This window comes from Budorcas taxicolor, chromosome 4, assembly GCF_023091745.1.
Source record: "Budorcas taxicolor isolate Tak-1 chromosome 4, Takin1.1, whole genome shotgun sequence".
Lineage (NCBI taxonomy): Eukaryota > Metazoa > Chordata > Mammalia > Artiodactyla > Bovidae > Budorcas > Budorcas taxicolor.
Window position 1 is genome coordinate 46,192,582 of NC_068913.1, and position 20,633 is coordinate 46,213,214.

At 39.3% G+C, this 20,633-nt stretch overlaps 2 protein-coding genes across 2 annotated transcripts in view; one reads left to right on the top strand and one right to left on the bottom strand.

Moving 5' to 3' along the window:
• The window catches only part of FBXL13 (F-box and leucine rich repeat protein 13), a 211,693-nt gene that overhangs the window by 111,193 nt on the left and 79,867 nt on the right, over positions 1 to 20,633 (bottom strand). Inside the window, exon 10 of the mRNA XM_052638386.1 lies at positions 452 to 504. Within this exon, the coding sequence (XP_052494346.1) occupies positions 452 to 504 (53 nt within the window). The remainder of the gene's footprint in view (positions 1 to 451; positions 505 to 20,633) is intronic.
• On the top strand, positions 3,139 to 20,079 carry LRRC17 (leucine rich repeat containing 17). The gene is made up of 3 exons (XM_052638954.1): positions 3,139 to 3,910; positions 13,526 to 13,681; positions 19,682 to 20,079. Exons 1-3 carry the CDS (start codon positions 3,139 to 3,141, stop codon positions 20,077 to 20,079), a joined length of 1,326 nt encoding a protein of 441 aa, XP_052494914.1.

Genomic DNA, 20,633 nt, shown 5'->3' on the forward strand with positions numbered 1-20,633 from the left:
TGTGGTCACACAGTGGAAGACAGATTGAAAGCAGAGGAAGCCTGGAGGCAGGGACCAGGAAGGAGCTGACTAGGGTTACGTGTTCGTTTCCATCCTCTTGGGCACCACAGTTGACAGCCAGGAAGACTGATAGATTGACCCTGTTGTCTCTGCTGGAGCCCATTTTTTTGTGTCTCACACGCACATGACCTTAAACATAAATATAGCTCATTTTTGTGTTATTGTTGAATGGTTTTCACTTTTCAGAGATTCCAACCTTGGGCATACCTATAGGATAAATAATAGCATTATATAAACTGGATAACATCTCTTGTCAATGTTTGCTTTCTCCATATTTAATATAAATGAGCACACAGACATGTGTTTTGGCAGAACCTCTGTGTTATTAGTACTCTAGTGGAGCAAGTCTGAATCCATATAAACAACAGTAAAATAAGCTTCTTATACTCACTGTGAGTGACGGACAGTCAGAGACATTCAGCTCTTGCAGGTTCTTACAGAAACCTAAATCAAACAAGTTACATATTACTAAAAAACATATTACAAATATTTAAACTTAAAGTTTTTCCACCCTGCATTCAATGCTGTGTATTCATTAGAAAGCAAACCAAAACCCCTGGTAAGTAACTTGTTCTAAGTATATGGTTTCCTTTCCTAGAAAAATGATTTCTTTGGGCTTTAAAATTAAAATATGCTTATTATTGTTTGAGAATTACAAAAGGAAAGGGGATAAGAGAAAAATACTACTTTGTGGGGGAAAACTGTATATACTTAGAGCTTTTCAGCTTCGAAGCTTTTGAAAAAAACCAATTTGGTTTTTTTGTGGTGTGACATTTTTGTTAAATTGGGAGGTTGTGTTTCCTTTTAACATTATGAAATTTTTCAAACATACAAAGAAAGTTGAGAGAATTGATGGATTGTACAATGAATATAACCATCACCCATATTCTACAATTCATATTTTACTATATTTGCTTGATCACATACCCACCTGTACATCCTCTCTATCCCTCAATTCATCTTAATTTCTTATGCATTTTAAAGTAAGTTGCAGACATCGGGACATTTTCCCCCAGCAAATACTTTAGCATGAATGTCATGAATAATTCAGCATGCACAGTAATTGACAGAATGTTTATATTTTAGGTTAGATAGCCATAAAGTTTACAAAGAATTTTAGATTGATATGTGGAGAGTCAGAAAGGCCAAGTGCCTGTGAGTTCTGGGACCAGAGACACCTGCCCAGCTTGTGATCTAGAAGGGAAATCAAGACGTGTGCAAAGAGCTAGACAGCAAAGTGTTGCACAATCAGCTCTCTGGGTCTAGACTGGCATGACTAAGACTCCAAATCTGAGACAGAAGAGAAACAGTGAGGGAACACAAAACAGTGAATGGGAGGAATGTTTGGGGCAAAGAGGGGAGAACGCATTCTAAATGGAGGAGACCCCTACAATCAGGAAAACTCCAGGCAAGGGGGTGATCCTGGCATTCACACTGAGACAATGAATAGAAAACACATCTGTTGCTCATAACCTCAGAGCCCCATGATAATAACAACAGAAATGTTATTAACTACAAATCCATTTTGAACATTTCTTCCTCCTTACAACTGTGTCCTAAGTAATAAGTGCAAACCAGAACCAATTTTAGAATTTTAAAAATGAAAAAAATTGTTTAAAATGTGCAGATTTTGGAAGTCATCAGTAATACTGAAGGGAAAAATATATTCCAAAAAAGTAACTAAATTTATGAGGTTGTTTATATTTTAAATAGCAGTTACTTGAATTCATGCAATTCAACAAACATTTAACAAGAACCTGCTATGTACTAGAAACCCTGCAGGTGCTGGAAATAACAGCAGTGAACAAAATAGAGAAAAATTCCTGTCCTTAGAAAGTTTATATCCTAGTTGGGAAAGAAGGACAATAAACAAAAGAGGCAAAATACTTATTTTGACAGATGGTGATACGTGCTCTGGAGAGAAATAAAACAAGAAATGGATTAGAGAATCACCAGTGAGTGGGAAGGGGTGCTACCTTAAATAGAGCAGCCAGAAAAGGTTTTGCTGAGAAGGTTACATTTGAACCAAGATGTGCAGGAGATGGCAAGGACAGTTCGCAATTTACCCTGAGCATTTCTAGAGCCCACATTCAACATGATTGGTGATTGTGAGATAGCAAAGGAAACAGAAAAATAAGTTCAGCAGAACATCCATTGGAGTCCTACTCTTGTTTGCACATCTCAAAGCTATAAGAAGAATCCCTTTAATTTCTTGAATCCAGTTTCAGTTTTCATAATGCTAAATCCTAACAGTTAAACTGAGTTCTTCCCCTGGACCAGGAACTGTGAAGTATTCATTGCGGTGAGCCTGTTTCATCTTCCCCCAAAATGCTAGAGGTATCATCAGTCCCTCTTCACAGATGCTAAAGATGAGATTAAGCATTTAGCCTGAGATCACACAGTTAAGCAAGTAGAAGAGCCGTGATTCACATTCAGAGCCCAAACATTAAGCCATGAAACCAGGCAAGCAGGAGGGCGTGGAGCTTTCTACACCACTTTCTACATGTACCTTTATTATAATAATTGGAATGCCTTTACCTTAAAATAAAAAATAACTTGAGTTCCATGTCTGCTGGTTTAGAGTTTATGGGAACTTGAATAGAATTTGCATCCTGCTATTGGGTGAAAATTATATAAATTTTGATTATGTTGAGTTTGTTTGTAGTGTTTCTCAGGTCTACTCTTTCTTTCTACTTTTCTGTCTATTCTATTAATATTTGAGAGTTTGATATTGAAACCCCAACTAAAAAATCTTAATTTGCCTACTTAAAAATAGTTGTAATATATAGTGGAACTATATGTAACTTTGCTCTGTATTTTCCAAGTCTCCTGTAAATGTATTATCATACTTTTATAATTTGGAAGAAAAAACTTGATAATTTGATTTTATTAATCAGTTGCAGTGTTCACAAAGGTCTCTATTTTTTTTCCTTTTGCAATCTAGGGACTGCCGTACCTCAGCTGGGTCTCATTCTTCCTGAACTGCTTTAGTTAAGATTACCCAAACTTGGATTTCAAAGGAATACTTTCGTGGTTCCATCTGTCACACCAAGTAATTGGGACCAGCTGGATGTCAGGATGCGGGTGGTGACCATCGTAATCCTACTTTTCTTTTGTAAAGCCGCTGAGCTCCGCAAGGCAAGCCCTGGGGGTGCAAGAAACCGAGTGAACCATGGCCGGGCTGGTGGGAGCCGGAAAAGCTCCAACCCGGTCAAACGCTATGCACCAGGCCTCCCCTGTGAAGTGTACACATACCTTCACGAAAAATACTTAGATTGTCAAGAAAGAAAACTAGTTTATGTGCTGCCTGACTGGCCTCAAGATTTGCTGCACATGCTGTTAGCAAGAAACAAAATCCGCATACTGAAGAACAGCATGTTTTCCAAGTTTAAAAAGCTGAAAAGCTTGGATCTACAACAGAATGAGATCTCCAAAATTGAGAGTGAAGCTTTCTTCGGTTTAAATAAACTCACCACTCTCTTACTGCAGCACAACCAGATCAAAGTCTTGACAGAGGAAGTGTTCATTTATACACCTCTCCTGAGCTACCTGCGTCTCTATGACAACCCCTGGCATTGTACTTGTGAGATGGAAACGCTTATTTCAATGCTGCAGATTCCAAGGAATCGGAATTTGGGGAACTATGCCAAGTGTGAAAGCCCACAAGAACTGAAAAATAAAAAACTGAGGCAGATAAAATCTGAACAGTTATGTAATGAAGAAGGAGATGAACAATTGGAGCCAAAACCCCAATTGTCAGGAAAACCCCCGGTCATCAAGACTGAGGTGGACTCTTCTCTTTGCCACAACTACGTATTTCCCATACAGACACTGGACTGCAGAAGAAAAGGTTTGTAAGTTGCTTACTTTTTCATTTTTGTGGATGATTAAAAAATGCTTTTTGAATGTTATGAATCCCTGCACCAGCACCCCCACCTCATGACTTAGAATTTCTGGTGTCATTTCCACCATGTTTTTAGTGAGGCTCTTGACATATTAGTGAAGACACTATCAAAGTGTGGTCTGAGCACTGTTAATCAACCCTAGGACAACAAACAATTTAGTTGTCTCTTTCATTTCTAGCATGGGTTAATAACTTATTTGTAATATTAAATTAAAGCCAGATGTCGCTGAATTAGGGTCGTGTAGAACATGGTATTATTCCCTCCAATTACTGTAAGGTTTTTTTGTTTTTTTTTTTAAGAGCAGAAAGGAAAGGTTAAGATGAACCAAGAGACTCCAGCACATCTCAAAGAAATTATAGAGAGGAATCTGTTAATGTTCAAGAAACAGAAGTCAATTTGTTGATTTATCAGCAAAGTCATGCTCAAGGCTTGCCCCCCTCACTCTGAGTGTGGAAGGTGGCACCTGGTTAGATCTCACCATGACCATATGACACCGAAAGATTTGCTTACAATGACACTCTGAATTTTGATGCTAGAGTAGAGCGATTACAGCATTGTAAGCTGGGAGATGCCATCATGGGATCCTCTAAGTTTGAGAGAAAGTGCTCATTAATTGAGAACCTACTATGCTCCAGGTATTCCACATACATGCTATCCACAGCTGCCAGCAAGGTAGTAGTAATATCCCCATCTGTAGAGGGGAGGAGGAGGAGAAAGAGGCTAAGGTACATTCAGACACTTGCTAGTGGTCTCACAGGTAAGCAGCAAAGCTAAGTCCACCTGAGCCTGCTGGCATCCAGAATTAATCTGCTGCTGCTGCTGCTAAGTCACTTCAGTCGTGCCCAACTCTGTGTGACCCCATAGACAGCAGCCCACCAGACCCCCCGTCTCTGGGATTCCCCAGGCAAGAACACTGGAGTGGGTTGCCATTTCCTTCTCCAATGCATGAAAGTGAAAAGTGAAAGGGAAGTCGTTCAGTCGTGTCCGACTCTTTGCGACCCCATGGACTGCAGCCTACCAGGCTCCTCCGTCCATGGGATTTTCCAGGCAAGAATACTGGAGTGGGGTGCCATCGCCTTCTCCAAGAATTAATCTAATCATGTTCAAACAAGCTCCTGAACAAGGGAAACATTAAAGAATTTGAGGAAAGTCGGTACACATAATTTCTCTGTAGCCAGATTGGGTGGAATTTCCCCAACACTGTTACAGTAAGTACTTGGTGCTTCATGCCAAAGAATATGTTTTACTAGGATTTTCTTTGTAATGCTTAAAAACTTGAATTATATATTTAAAAAAACTATTACAAAGCTACTATTCCTAGACTTGAGTTAGAAAATTACTTGATATTGCTGAGGTTCTATCCTTAAGCTAAAGTTCATTTGCACTTGCTATACCAGAGAAAATAGAGTTAAACTCATTAATTATCTGAGAAAAAATGCCATCAAAACGAAATTGAAGATTTCTATAACTAGACCACACTGTAATTTAAGAAAAGATAACATAGTAGGAAAGAACTTTTTTTTACTGTTTTTCTACCCTTAGGCTATTCCCGCTCTAGTGAGTCTATTTCTGCCTTTGTCTCTGCTTCCATAATATTTTTGTCTCTTGGCAAAAATCAACTTAGAAAAATACAAATTTATTTTTATTGCTTTCCTTCCTCAAGTGATTGTTGTCTAAACACAACCTTTCAGATATGCCCCATAAATTCATTACCCTTGCTTTAGAAACATATTATTTACTGGAAAGCAAAGTTTCATGACATACACAGTTAGTACATATCATTCAGGTTCATACACTAAAGACAACTTAACTTCCTCCATGTATTAATAATGATGTAAATCAGAGCCTATATGTTTTAGATTATAAAATGAAGGGTAGTTTTTTCTTTTAATATCATCAATATAAATCTCTCTCACTATGGTTGATATCACTCTATTGATTCAGCTGATCATTTACTTTTCATTTTTTATTATATTGTTGATTCCCGTAAGTTTAAAGTCAAGGATCTTGTCTTTTAAATTCCCTTTGGTACTACCTGGCACAAGGCCCTGTTCTTTAGATTGATGGCAATAATTGAGCTGCTTCCTTTGCTCTTACAAAGCAGTTATTTAAGCAACTTTTAAAAATAAAAATACATAGAAATTAAAAATCATGACTAGAATTTGAGTATGACAATCTGAATTTTATCCGTTGTACTTTTCCTTACTCCATTCTACAAATAGATAATAAATGTCAACTACTAAGAATGAATGTTCAGCAGTGTTCATCTCTTAACTCTCTGCCAGAATATAGCAATATTTTTGATTGTGTTCCACATGTTGGACACCATGTAGAATTTCTTTTTTTTTTTTTTAAGTCACTCAGTTGTGTCCAACTCTTTGCAGCCCCACGGACCGTAACCTGCCAGGCTTCTCTGTCCATGGAATTCTCCAGGCAAGAATACTGGAGTGGGAAGCTGTTCCCTTCTCCAGGGGATCTTCCCAACCCAGGGATCAAACCCAGGTCTCCCATATTGCAGGCAGATTTTTTACCATCTGAGCCACCAGGGAAGCCCTAAAGAAGTCAAGAGTGGAACTAGCAGTGGTAATTATGAGAACTGTTAGTTGCTCAGTCATGTCCAACTCTTTACAACCCCACGAACTGTAACCCACCAGGCTCTTCTGTCCATGGAATTCTCCAGGCAAGAATACTGGAGTGGGTAGCCATTTCCTTCTCCAGGGTCAAACCCAGGTCTTCTGCATTGCCGGCAGATTCTTTACCATCTGAGCCACCAGGGAAGCCCATATTAATGAGAACTGCCTTCTAAATGCTCTGTGTGCCTAAGATAAAGCAGTGTTATGCATTGTCATTTAATCCTTGGGCTTCCCCAGTGGTTCAGTAAGTAAAGAATCCACCTGCAATGCAAGAGACCTGGTTTCTGTCCCTGGCTTGGGAAATTCCTCTGGAGGAGGGCATGGCAACCCATTCCAGTATTCTTGCCTGGAAAACCCCATGGACAGAGTAGCTATGGTCCATGGAGTCACAAAGAATCAGACATGACTGAAGCGCAGTCATTTACTCCTCACAACCTTAAAAGAAATACTAGCATTATCATTTTAGGAAGAAAGAAGCTGAGGAGCAGAGAAGTTGCCCTTTAAAGTCATGTAGGTAGTCCCTAAGCAGGTCCCAAGCCATTGGTCACCATGTTGCTGTTGCTACTGCTGCTAAGTCGCTTCAGTCGTGTCCGACTCTGTGCGACCCCATAGACGGCAGCCCACCAGGCTCCCCTGTCCCTGGGATTCTCCAGGCAGAACACTGGAATGGGTTGCCATTTCCTTCCCCAATGCATGAAAATGAAAAGTGAACGTGAAGTCGCTCAGTCGTATCCAACTCTTCGCGACCCCATGGACTGCAGCCCACCAGGCTCCTCCGTCCATGGGATTTTCCAGGCAAGAGTACTGGAGTGGGGTGCCATTGCCTTCTCCAATTGGTCACCATACAAGTCACCATATACCATCACCTTCAAGATTAGGGGTATGCCTGTTAACCAAGAAGATTTTATAAAAAGCCTTCTGGGTGCTTCCTCCCAGTATTGACTGTCCTCAGGCTCTGTACGACACATCAAGGAACTTGAATACAGATTCCCCTTCCTTGGGAGTTATACCTTCCCCAACCAACGGATGATGAGCCAGATGGTGTGCATAGGGTACCTAATACATACCAGTTTGACCACATAGACCTCAAAGATTACTATTTTTGCCTTAAACATCTGACAACAAGAAAAAGAAATAATAGCTCTATTCACTGGGAGACAGGCACTTTGCCAACAAAACTTAGTCTTTCAAAGGGAATAAACGTGAGATTAGTTAAAAGGCATATTTATGCCTTATTGAGATGGATGGATTTAGCAAAAATACATGAAAGTAAGTTTTAAAAACTGCTTTTTAGCTTCACACTTACCAGAATAATTTGCTATTTTTAAGGATTCATTTTCCTGCTAAGATTAGGGCTGGGGAGGATTATGACCAAAAATTGCTCCCAGGTGCCTCCAAAGTTAATTTCACTATTAGTTTGAAGAGTAATTAGGAATCTTTAATTCGCAATAGACTAAGGCCATTTATGTCTCTTTACCTACCACTACCAAAACTTCAGAGTAGTTCTGACATTGCTGACAATCAAGATAGCCTACTAAATGGGAAATTACATGGAAAAAATCCCAATTTCCTCCTCAAAATCAGCAAAGTTTTGGTGAGAGGAGAAGCAATGCTTGTCAGGGGTGATTATCAAGTACATTTGGTATTTATTGAAGGTTTACCAAAATTTATTGGATAGCAGCAAATAACCATGTGGTGCCTGGTCTAGAAATGGGGGCATTGGCCAAATTTGACTTCTGGTCTTGGGATATAATCTTTATCAAAGGCAACCATATTTCACATCAGTATTTGCAATTGTCATTTAAGTTTAAGGTTAAAAACAAAGGCCTGTTTTTACTCATCAGTACAACAAATAAGATTTTTCCATGTGTTCTAAGCCTACTGGTAGAGGCTTTGGTTTGCCTTTAGTGGTATTACTTGTGGATCCTATTTTTACCCAGGGCTGCTGGTAAAAATGCCAAAGTTGGTTCTGCAATTCATATTCCTCTTCCACAGGTCTGCCACAATGGTTAAGCTGGGTTTCAGGGTGTTCTCATAAACATTTTTTCTACCCATTTATTTGTGGTAAACCCACTTTAGCTTTGGAGAAGGCAATGGCAGCCCACTCCAGTACTCTTGCCTGGAAAATCCCATGGACAGAGGAGCCTCGTAGGCTGCAGTCTATGGGGTCACTAAGAGTTGGACATGACTGAGTGACTTCACTTTCACTTTTCACTTTCATGCATTGGAGAAGAAAATGGCAACTCACTCCAGTATTCTTGCCTTGAGAATCCCAGGGACGGGGGAGCCTGGTGGGCTGTCGTCTATGGGGTCACACAGGGTTGCACATGACTGAAGTGACTTAGCAGCAGCAGCAGCAGCAGCAGCTTGTCATTCATTCTCATGCCCAACCCAGCAGATGTTGGTTCAGCAAGCAAATCCTGATAAATAAGCTGCTTGCTTTCCAGAGCCTGCTGCTGCTGCTGCTAAGTCGCTTCAGTCATGTCCGACTCTGTGCGACCCCAGAGACGGCAGCCCACTAGGCTCCTCTGTCCCTGGGATTCTCCAGGCAAGAATACTGGAGTGGGTTGCCATTTTCTTCTCCAATGCATGAAAGTGAAAAGTGAAAGTGAAGTCGCTAAGTTGTGCCCAACTCTTAGTGACCCCATGGACTGCAGCCTACCAGGCTCCTCCGTCCGTGTGATTTTCCAGGCAAGAGTACTGGAGTGGGGTGCCATTGCCTTCTTCCAGAGCCTAGAAGATACTAACTCTGCTGGCAAGGAAGACCTCAGCCCTTAATAGCTTTGTAGGGTTTTGGTGAGGACTTGGGCTTTTATTCATAGTGAGATGAGAAACAAAGGATTCTGCCATCTGGTAAAATGACAGATCTGACTTATGTTTTAAAGTCATGTGGACTTAGGACAATATTGGGATAATCAGACAAGAGGTGATGGTGGCTTAGACTAATGTGGTCACAGTGAGGGAAGAGAGGGGAGGTGGGATCCTGGATATTTTGAAATAAAACTTTATTCCTCTTTTAAAAATCTGAGAAAATGCCACAACCATTCATTGCCAATAATTATTCTAAATGCTAAATGTCAAGAAATTATTTCCTCTGCCTGCCCTCAAGTGTTCTCTGTGGTTTTCAGTTCTTCCTAGGATCTCCATCTCCTTGTTTACATGGAGTTTATAAGATAGAATGTAACTTTCCAGTCATGGTCTTGCTGGTCCTAAAGGAGGATATTACCTCAGTATTTCAACATTATAATAAGTTCAAATCTTAAAATCTTTCACATTTCTATGTGTTGGCAGACACAGGTCTAGGTTAAATGAGACAGTATCTTATCAGAGGATGGAAATAAAGTCAATCCAAATTTTCAAAGCACTTTTACTATAAGAGGGCTCAATATTCTTATGGCTTCCCTGGTGGCTCAGATGGTAAAGAATCTGTCTACAATGAGGGAGACCTAGGTTCGATCTCTGGGTTGGGAAGATTCCCCTGGAGAAGACAATGGCAACTCACTCCAGGATTCTTGCCTGGAGAATTTCATGGACAGAAAGCCTGGCGGGTTACAGCCCATGGGGTCACAAAGAGTAGGACATGATTGAGCAACTAACACTTGCACTTTCATACTTTCAATGTTGCTGAATCATTTTGGGCTTCAAAATCACTACAGATGGTATCTGCAGCCATGAAATTAAAAGACACTTGCTCCTTGGAAGAAAAGCTATGACCAATCTAGACAGCACATTAAAAAGCAGAGACATTACTTTGCCAACAAAGGTCCATCTAGTCAAAGCTATGGTTTTTCCAGTAGTCATGTATGGATGTGAAATTTGGACTATAAAGAAAGCTGAGCGTCAAAGAATTGATCCTTTTGAACTGTGGTGTTGGAGAAGACTCTTGAGAGTCCCTTGGACTGCAAGGAGATCCAACCAGTCCATCCGCAAGGATATCTGTCCTGAATATTCATTGGAAGGCCTAATGCTGAAGCTGAAGTTCCAATACTTTTGCCACCTGATGCAAAGAACTGACTCATTTGAAAAGACCCTGATGCTGGGAGGGATTGGGGGCAGGAGGAGAAGGGGGCGACAGAGGCTGAGATGGTTGGATGGCATCATCAATGGACATGAGTTTGAGCCAACTTCAGGAGTTGGTGATGAACAGAGAAACCTGGCATGCTGCAGTCTATGGGGTTGCAAAGAGTGGGACACTACTGAGCAACTGAACTGAAACTCAACATATTTAACAAGCTCATTGTTTCCCATGTGTTATTAGATAACTAACCTTGTTGCTGCCTAAAAACTACCCCAAACCCTAGCAGCTTAAAACAACACACTTTATTATCTCACAGTTTCTGTAGGTCAGGAAGCCAGACATGGGTTAGCTAAGTCCACTGCTTCAGGATCTCTCACGAGGCTGCAATAAGGTATTGACCAGGGCTTGGTGCTGTGGTCTCATCTGAAGGCTCAACTGGAAAAGCATCTTCTTCCAAGCTCATATGGCTTGGCAGGATTCAGTTCCTGAAGGACTGAGGGCCTGAGTTCCTTGCTGGCTGTCAGCCAGAGGCCGCCCTTAATTACTTGCCATGTAAGCCTTTCCAACATGGCACCTTGCTTCCTCAAAGCCACCAGAAGAGAGTCTGCTAGCCTGACAGAAGTCATAATTACTTATAACCTAATTATGAAAGTGACATCCTATCATATTTGCTACATTCTATTGTTAGAAGCAAGTCACTAGGTTCAGCCCATACTTAGGGAGAAGAGTTTACACAAGAACATGAATATCAGTAGAAGGATTGTTGGGTGCCATTTTAGAGGCTGGCTTATTTATTTGTGATATGTTAGACATTGTTCTAAACCTTCTTCATGAAGCTTTCATGGGTAGGAGGGTACAAAAATTAAAAGAATCAATAAGATGTACACTGTGTCTAATGTTGCTATCTACTATTGAAAAAAAAGCAGAAATAGTATTATTACTGTTGTCTGCTTGAAAGCAGAGAGAAGTTATTTTAAATACAGAGCCAGAAAGGTCTTATAGCCATCCCAATATATTGTTTCCACTCCTGTTGCTGCCCAATCCTCACTTTACCCTACATATGCCAAGTTTGAGGATTCTAGGCAGATGGGCAGCATAAATGAGACTGAAAGTTACCATGACTAGCCAGCAGAGCACAGCAGTTAGAAGCATAGGTTTGAATCGCTAGTCTAGGTTCGATACAGGATACAGGATCCTTGGGGCTGGTGCACTGGGATGACCCAGAGAGATGATATGGGGAGGGTGGTGGGAGGGGGGTTCAGGGTTGGGAACTCATGTACACCTGTGGTGGATTCATGTCAATATATGGCAAAACCAATACAGTATTGTAAAGTAAAAATAAAAAACTACAAAAAAAGAAGAAGAAGAAGCATAGGTTTGGGGGCTAGCAAGTCTGTGTTTAAATCCTAGGTGTATGACTATGAACAAGTTGTGCCTCTATTTTATCTGTAAAATGAGGATAAATGTACTTACTAGCTTATAGGATTCTTGCACATAATACTTGTTAGGACACCTAGAAAAGTTCTTATGCAGAGATACTAAGATACCAAGATCCCATCAAGAAGAAAAAGCTAATTTAACAGTAATAAGGATACCAGAGAAGGAATCCATTGACCATGAATTCTAAACTGTTAAAAGAAGGGAGGAAATAAGACTGGATCTTTATGAAGGTAAATATACTATTAGTTAAGAAATCATATATACCAGAGGGTTTTAAAAAATTATTTGGAAGAAATTATCAGCAACTCAGTTATTCTGTAGCAAAAAGGGAATCACGGATAGATGTATACCACCTTTCATAAACTTTACTGTTCCTAGTTCAAAGAATTTCTACATATTCAAGAAGTCTTTGTGTCATGCTACTTCTCAGGTATGAACTAATCTGCATATTTTATTTGTTGCTTCTAGTTTCTTAGGTCCGAACAGGTTTGTTTCTCTTCACAGATTCCACTTGCTCTACTTAGAATTGAGCAAAGCCTCTTCAGAATATTTTGCTAAAGATTAAAATAAAGGGCAAGTAGTATGCTAAAATATAAAATAAACATGCTTTATAGTTTTACAAAAGCATAATTTAAAGACAAATATAAATATGAAAGTTAGGTGAACCTTAATTGCCTATTAACCTATGAAAACTGGATTCCTTCCAGAGGCTTCTCTTGTAGCAGTAGTACTGGTAGCAGCATTATTATCGTTGTTGTTTTTCCTGAGGAGTCCAGTTACTGCAGTACCTCAGGAAGAGTTAGGGATGAGTGAGTACAACTGAGTCACAAGGATTCAGGGAGTAAATGGTGATCAGGAAGCAAGAGGAGCAAATGAGGACTATACTTTCTCGAATTTTAGCATCCAAGGAAAGAAGAAATAAGATAACAGCTTGAGGGTCATCAAGGTCAAGGGCTTTTGCTTCTTTTTTAGGATGGTGAAATCTGAGCTTATCTGTTGAGAGGAGAGGGATGAAATGAAGATGCTGCAGAGAGGCAGTAATTAGTAGTCAAAGCTCTTAGAGGAGTGGGAAGGGAATCAGAGGGGACGCGCATGGAGTGGTTTGATTTGTAGGTTTTATTTTGTTTCAGCTTTCTGTTTTTAAAAAGCTTTGGTGATTCTGACAAATGGTTAGCCTTGAGCCCAACTAGCCCACACTGCCTGTTGTCCTCCTTGATTTCTTGCCGTCTCTAGGAAGTTTCTCAGAACATTTCAGCAATGAACGATATCTCCTCCTCTAAGTGAGATGCACTTAGGTTGCTGGGCTTTGGTGGAATTCAGTATATTCTCAGGCTTGTTCATAGCAAAGTTCTTTGGCTTTAGATGGGTTATCCTTTTTCCTTTCAAGAGCTGACTCTTTACCACATGAGTGATAGAGTCAGTGGGGTCAAGAGGAGAGCTTGGTAACCTGAACATGATTTTTTTTCTAGAGTTGAAGAAAGTTCCAAACAACATTCCTCCAGATATTGTTAAACTTGACTTGTCACATAATAAAATCAACCAACTTCGACCCAAGGAGTTTGAAGATGTTCATGAATTAAAGAAATTAAACCTCAGCAGCAATGGCATTCAATTCATAGATCCTGGTAAGTTCCACAAATAGCCCTTTTAACAGGCCACAGGTATTCTCTAGCAACATTAATAGTAAATACAATTTAGTTTTTGAAAAACTAAAAAGAACTTCGAATTTAATTAGAACTTGCTTGGCACTCAAAGAAATATTTGCCAAATTGTTGCTTTATGAAGTATGTAATAGTATGTAATATTACTAAGCAACGGTTATTCAATTGGTCAGTTATTCAATTGGCCCAAAGAAGTGTTTTGTAGAATATATTTTAAAAATAAGAGTATGTGGCTAATAATATGCTACACATGTGATTTTTTTAAAAAGGAAATTCAGATTTGGCATTCTCTTTGCTATTCATTAAGGCCCAACTTGTTTAAAGTAAGACTTTAACAGTAAATTTGAAACATTCTGCTAAGCAGAATAAATTAAGTTCATAAAATTAAGTATGCTCATAAATTAAGATAAAATATGCTCAGTTAGAGCCAGATAGATTTTTACCTAATCCTAGATCAAGATCAATTCTTTTTCATCCTTCAAATCTCTTCTCCATTTGCTAAGCAAAGCCCCTGACAAGAATGAACATGGTGTTAACACACTGAATTTAGAAAGAACTGAGAATGATGGCAATGGTGATCAGATTTATAATGTACATAGTATTTATGTATTCCTAATTGAGAAGCCCACTGTTTAAAAATGTGTATTAATGCATGTATGCTATCCTAAGTCACTTCAGTCATGTCCAGCTCTTTGTTGACCCTATGGACCACAGCCTGCCAGGCTCCCCTATCCATGGAATTCTCCAGGCAAGAATACTGGAGTGGATTGCCATGCCCTCCTCCAGGGGATCTTCCTGACCCAGGGACAGAACCCAGGTCTCTTATGTCTCCTGCATTGGCAGGCAGGTTCTTTACCCCTAGTGCCACCTTGGAATACTACTTTTTTGTTGTTGTTGTTCTTTTCTCTTTTTTTAATTAATTTATTTTTTAAATTGAAGGATAATTGCTTTACAGAATTTTATTGTTTTATGTCAAACGTCAACATGAATCAGCCATAGGTATACATGTGTCCTCCCTCCTGTACCTCCCTCCCATCTTCTCCCCATTCCACCCCTCTAAGTTGATACAGAGCCCCCGTTTAAGTTCCCGGAGTTACACAGCAGATTCCCATTGGCTATCTATTTAACATATGGTAGTGTAGGTTTCCATGTACTCTCTCCTTATATCTCACCCTCTCCTCCCTTCCCACCCACCTGTGTCCTTAAGTCTGCTCTCTATGTCTATTCCTCCATTACTGCCCTGTAAATAAATTAATTGGTACCATCTTTCTAGATTCCACATATATGCATTAGCATGTGTTATTTATCTGTCTCTTTCTGACATATTTCACTCTGTATAATAGGCTGTCGGTTCATCCACCTCATTAGAACTGACACAGATGTGTACCTTTTATGGCTAAGTAATATTCCATTGTATATATGTACCATAGCTTCTTTATCCATTCATCTGTTGATGAGCATCTAGGTTGCTTCCATGTCCTCAGTTCGGTTCAGTCGCTCAGTCGTGTCTGACTCTTTGCGACGCCATGAATCGCAGCATGCCAGGCCTCCCTGTCCGTCACCATCTCCTGGAATTCACTCAAACTCACATCCATCGAGTCAGTGATGCATCCAGCCATCCCATCCTCCGTCATCACCTTCTCCTCCTGCCCCCAGTCCCTCCCAGCATCAGAGTCTTTTCCAGTGAGTCAACTCTTCGCATGAGGTAGCCAAAGTACTGGAGTTTCAGCTTTAGCATCATTCCTTCCAAAGAACACCCAGGACTGATCTCCTTTAGGATGGACTGGTTGGATCTCCTTGCAGTCCAAGGGACTCTCAAGAGCCTTCTCCAACACCACAGTTCAAAAGCATCAGTTCTTCAGCACTCAGCTTTCTTCACAGTCCAACCCTCGCATCCATACACAACCACTGGAAAAACCATAGCCTTGACTAAACAGACCTTTGTTGGCAAAGTAATATCTCTGCTTTTGAATATGCTATCTAGGTTGGTCATAACTTTTCTTCCAAGGAGTAAGCGTCTTTTAATTTCATGGCTGCAGTCACCATCTGCAGTGATTTTGGAGCCCAAAAAGATAAAGTCTGACACTGTTTCCACTGTTTCTCCATCTGTTTCCCGTGAAGTGACGGGACCAGATGCCATGATCTTCGTTTTCTGAATGTTGAGCTTTAAGCCAACTTTTTCACTCTCCACTTTCACTTTCATCAAGAGGCTTTTTATTTCCTCTTCACTTTCTGCCATAAGGGTGTTGTCATCTGCATAGCTGAGGTTATTGATATTTCTCATGGAAATCTTGATTTGAGCTTGTGCTTCTTCCAGCCCAGCATTTCTCATGATGTACTCTGTATATAAGTTAAATAAGCAGGGTGACAATATACAGCCTTGACATACTCCTTTTCCTATTTGGAACCAGTCAGTTGTTCCATGTCCAGTTCTAACTGTTGCTTCCTGACCTGCATACAGGTTTCTCAAGAGACAGGTCAGGTGGTCTGGTATTCCCATCTCTTTCGGAATGTTCCACAGTTTATTGTGATCCACACAGTCAAAGGCTTTGGCATAGTCAATAAAGCAGATTGTCCTAGCTATTGTAAATAGTGCTGCAGTGAACATTGGGGTACATGTATCTTTTTCAGTTTTGGTTTCCTCAGGGTATATGCCTAGTAGTGGGACTGCTGGGTCATATGGTGGTTTTATTCCTAGTTTTTTAAGGACTCTCCATACTGTCTTTCGTAGTGGCTATATCTATTTACTCTCCCAACAGTGCAAGAGGGTTCCCTTTTCTCCATACTCTCTCCAGTGTTTGTTGTTTGTAGACTTTTTCATGATGACCATTCTGACTGGTGTGAGGTGATATCTCATTGTAGTTTTGATATGCATTTCTCTGATAATGAGTGATGTTGAGCATATTTTCATGTGTCTGTTAGCCATCTGTTTGTCTTTGGTGAAATGTCAGTTTAGGTCTTTTTAGGTTGAAGTATAGTTGATTTACAATACTGTTAATTTCATTTGTACAGAAAAGTGATTCAATAATACATATGTGTTTTTTCACGTTCTTTTTCATTATAAGTTATCACGAGATATTGAATATAGTGACCTGTGCTACACAGGAAATCCTTGTTGTTTATTTTATATATAGTGGTACATAGTTTCACTGACTTACTCACTCATTATTTTAATCTCTAAGCCCATCCATATGGCTGCAAATGGCAATATTTCATTCTGGCTGAGTAATATTGTGTGTGCATGTGTATATATACATAAACATTCATCTGTCAATAGACACTTAGGTTGCTTCCATGTCTTGGGTATTGCAAATAATACCTGCAGTATTACCCTTTCCCCCTTTGTTCAACTCAGTTTCAAGAAAGTATGATATTTTCTACATTAACAAATATGTACTGAGCATCTGGAAAATGTCAATCACTTTCCTTGGTAAATCTTCTGGCTAAAAAAGCATCTCAGAACTTTTAAGTGGTCATTTCAGGCTGGTCATTTAAGTCAAAATGACCTTTAAAACTTTTAAAATAAATACCTTCTATATTTCAGGGTTTTTGAGTTGAAACACTGCCAAAGCAAACTTATTTTAATGATGTATGCTGGTAGGTATACAAATGCAATGAAATATATCAGTCTTTAAAAGGCAATGTGAATAACAGTCTCATAAAATGCCAGATATTATTGCAGAAAAAGGAAAGAAGGCACCCTCATTTTAGAATCTACCTCCTTTAAGGAACAAATGAAAAGTAGCTTTCCAAAGTGCCCAGGTATGTATGGTTTAAGTAACAACTTTAGCATTTTCAAAATAAAATATAGAAATGTTTACAGATGCTTTCATCTGAAGGGCTATTTCTATTAAGAAAAGTAAACAGTGAGATGATTGACTCACAAAGGTTAAGTTTTTTTTTCATGCAGTGTTTTCAGAACTATCATTGCAAGGGCTGACGTTTTGCTCTTTCGCAGCAGCCTGTTCCTCACTCCCTCCTCTTCCCTGCACCCAAGTCATTGCTTTGCACCAAAATATAATTCTTTGGGGGGCTTCCCTGGTAGTTCAGCTGGTAAAAATCCTCCTGCAAAGCAGGAGATCCCAGGTTCAATTTCCTGGGTTGAGAAGATCCCCTGGAGAAGCAATAGGCTACCCACTCCAGTATTCATGGGGTTCTCAGGTGGCTCAGAAGGTAAAGAATCCATCTGCAATGCGGGAGACCTGGGTTCAATCCCTGGGTTGGGAAGATCCCCTGGAGGAGGGCATGGCAACCCATTCCAGTATTCTTGCCTGGAGAATCCCCATGGAAAGAGGAACCCCATGTCAGTCCATGGGGTTGCAAAGAGTCAGACGCAACTGAGCAACTAAGCACACATGGGTTTTGTCTGAGAACAAATGATATGAAAATGGTTAATGGTACTGGTTTGAGAGTATATTTTTGAAATTCCACATAAGGGCACTGTATACCCTAGCCAAAAGTATTTTAAAACAGCAATGAGAAAATGTTTAAAATATAAACAGAATATTTAAAATCAGGATTGGCCTGTTATAGTGTACCCGGTCTATTCACATTAACTGAAATAGGGATAATTTATGTTTAGATTTCTTTACTCTCAGAGAAGGAAAAATAGCTTTTTGTTGTATTATTTTGTTATGTGTTCAATATTTGTTTTAATTATCTACCCTCTGGTGAAATTAAATACATATGAGTTCAAAGCTGATAGCTACCATAGCTTGCCAAAATACAACCAGATGTTTTCAAAATATTAATAATTTTTTTTTGGTTTTGGACAATAGAAGAATATAATTCCTTCCCCATAAACTTGGAAGTGGCTGTTTTCTAGGCATTTTCAGAGTTTATTCATTTCCCAAAGAGCTGTCAGATTTCAGGACACATTTCTCATTTTTTGTGCACTTATGTCTTACATTGAAATATTTTCCTAATTCATGTCTTTCTGTGGCATTTTTCCAGTGGATATTAAAAAAAAATGCACATGAGCACAAAATACATTTTTTAGAGATCTAACTTAAAACTGATTTTTCAAATAAAAAATTGTACTCTAGTTAATCTAATCAAGGGGACAGCTTTGAGGAAAAACATGTTTCAGAATTTTTCATTTAGACATGTATACTGTTAGGGAAATATAATTAAAACCAGAGTCCTCACCCAGCACAGAAATCCTCTCCACAAAATAGTGGAGAAAGAAAACCCTTTTATTATTGAATAAGCATTAAATTGGAGTGTGATGTACACAACAGGCAATCTGCTAAGAGATTGCAGAGGCAGAAAGAAATCTCACCCTTTATATAGCCAAGCAGAACCTAGCATATGTGTGTTTTCAGGATACATGTTTGATCCCTGGATAGGGAAGATCCAACCTAGAGAAGGGAAAAGCTACCCACTCCAGTATTCTGGCCTGGAGAATTCCAGGGACTATACAGTCCATGGGGTCTCAAAGAGTTGGACATGACTGAATGACTTTCACTTTCAGTCCTTAAGCAAGAAGCCTTGACAGCACCACTTGCCAAACAGTTCATTCTAAAACCTTACTGAGCAATTGGAGTGGCCATCTGCGGTAGCTAATTGGCTTTATCAAGAAGAAAACAAATTTCTGTCTTTATGACAAGAGATAATTTTGTGCCTTAAAGGCTTCTACCCTCCCACAGTAACTGGGAGTCAGGAGTGTTTCCTCCCTTGATGTTTCCATTTCAAAGAGATTGTTCCCAGGTTTTTAAGGATGTTCCTCAGAGAGCTGAGAAAGGCCTCTTTAGTCTTCTAAAGGATGTATATATGTTTCAAAAGAGAAGAGAAAGTACTTGGAAGTTTTCTAAAGTAAGAACTCTGAGAAAAAGGAGGTTAAGGAAAATCTTTTCCTTTATTTTCAACAGCGAGAATTGTCTCTTAATTTTAAATTTGTCCTTATAATATACAGTGCGCTTAACCTAATTACTCATTGGTTTAATAAATATTTTCTGTTTCTAGCTGCTTTTTTAGGACTCACACATTTAGAAGAGTTAGATTTATCAAACAACAGTCTGCAAAACTTTGACTATGGTGTATTAGAAGACTTGTATTTTTTGAAACTCTTGTGGCTCAGAGAGAACCCTTGGAGATGTGATTATAACATCCACTACCTCTACTACTGGTTAAAGCATCACTACAACGTGCATTATAATGGCCTGGAGTGCAAAATGCCTGAAGAATACAAAGGGTGGTTTGTAGGAAAATATGTTCGGAGTTACTATGAAGAATGCCCCAAAGACAAATTACCAGCATACCCTGAAACATTTGACCAGGATATGGAAGACGATGAATGGGAAAAAATACATAAGGATCACACAGCAAAGAAGCAAAGTGTAAGAATCACTATTGTGGGATGATAACAGAATGGTTCTTGTTGCAACTAGTTTTGCCTTTGCTATACTGGTGTTGGAAAACCGCATGTTTACATTTTGATTAACTGTATTATTTATGCAGGATTATCCAACTAAAGAAAGGTTCCTTTGATTATTATTGTTGTTGTGACAATATAGTAATCAAAGGAATACTCTTATCCTGCTTGCCTGCCTGTTTGCCGAACAGCTTTCGATGATGATCCCACACTGGTAACCTGCAGGAGTTGAGTCCTAATGATGGCATTAGATTTTCATAATGTCCTGTATAAATCTTTTTACTGCTTTTTGAAAATAAAAATTTTAAAAAAGCTTGGTTCATTTTTACATGCTTTTTAAGAGCTGCGTGCACATACCTAAAGATGATCAAAATGAAGAAATACAAATGATTAGTAATAATAAAATCTTATTCTCTCCCCTCTACCCACCTTTTTTTTCCAGTAAGTCAGCTTATACACTGAATAAATTTCCATGTCTGATTCCTGTGCACTCCAAAATGAGGTCCTGGTAAACCCAAATTCTCCACTACTTTTCACTGATCC

Coding starts and splice junctions, on each gene's coding strand:
- LRRC17 (XM_052638954.1), top strand. CDS start 3,139: ATGCGGGTGGTGACCATCGTAATCCTACTTTTCTTTTGTAAAGCCGCT. Junction 3,911..13,525: donor ACTGGACTGCAGAAGAAAAG/GTTTGTAAGTTG, acceptor TTTTTTTTCTAG/AGTTGAAGAAAGTTCCAAAC. Junction 13,682..19,681: donor CATTCAATTCATAGATCCTG/GTAAGTTCCACA, acceptor TTCTGTTTCTAG/CTGCTTTTTTAGGACTCACA.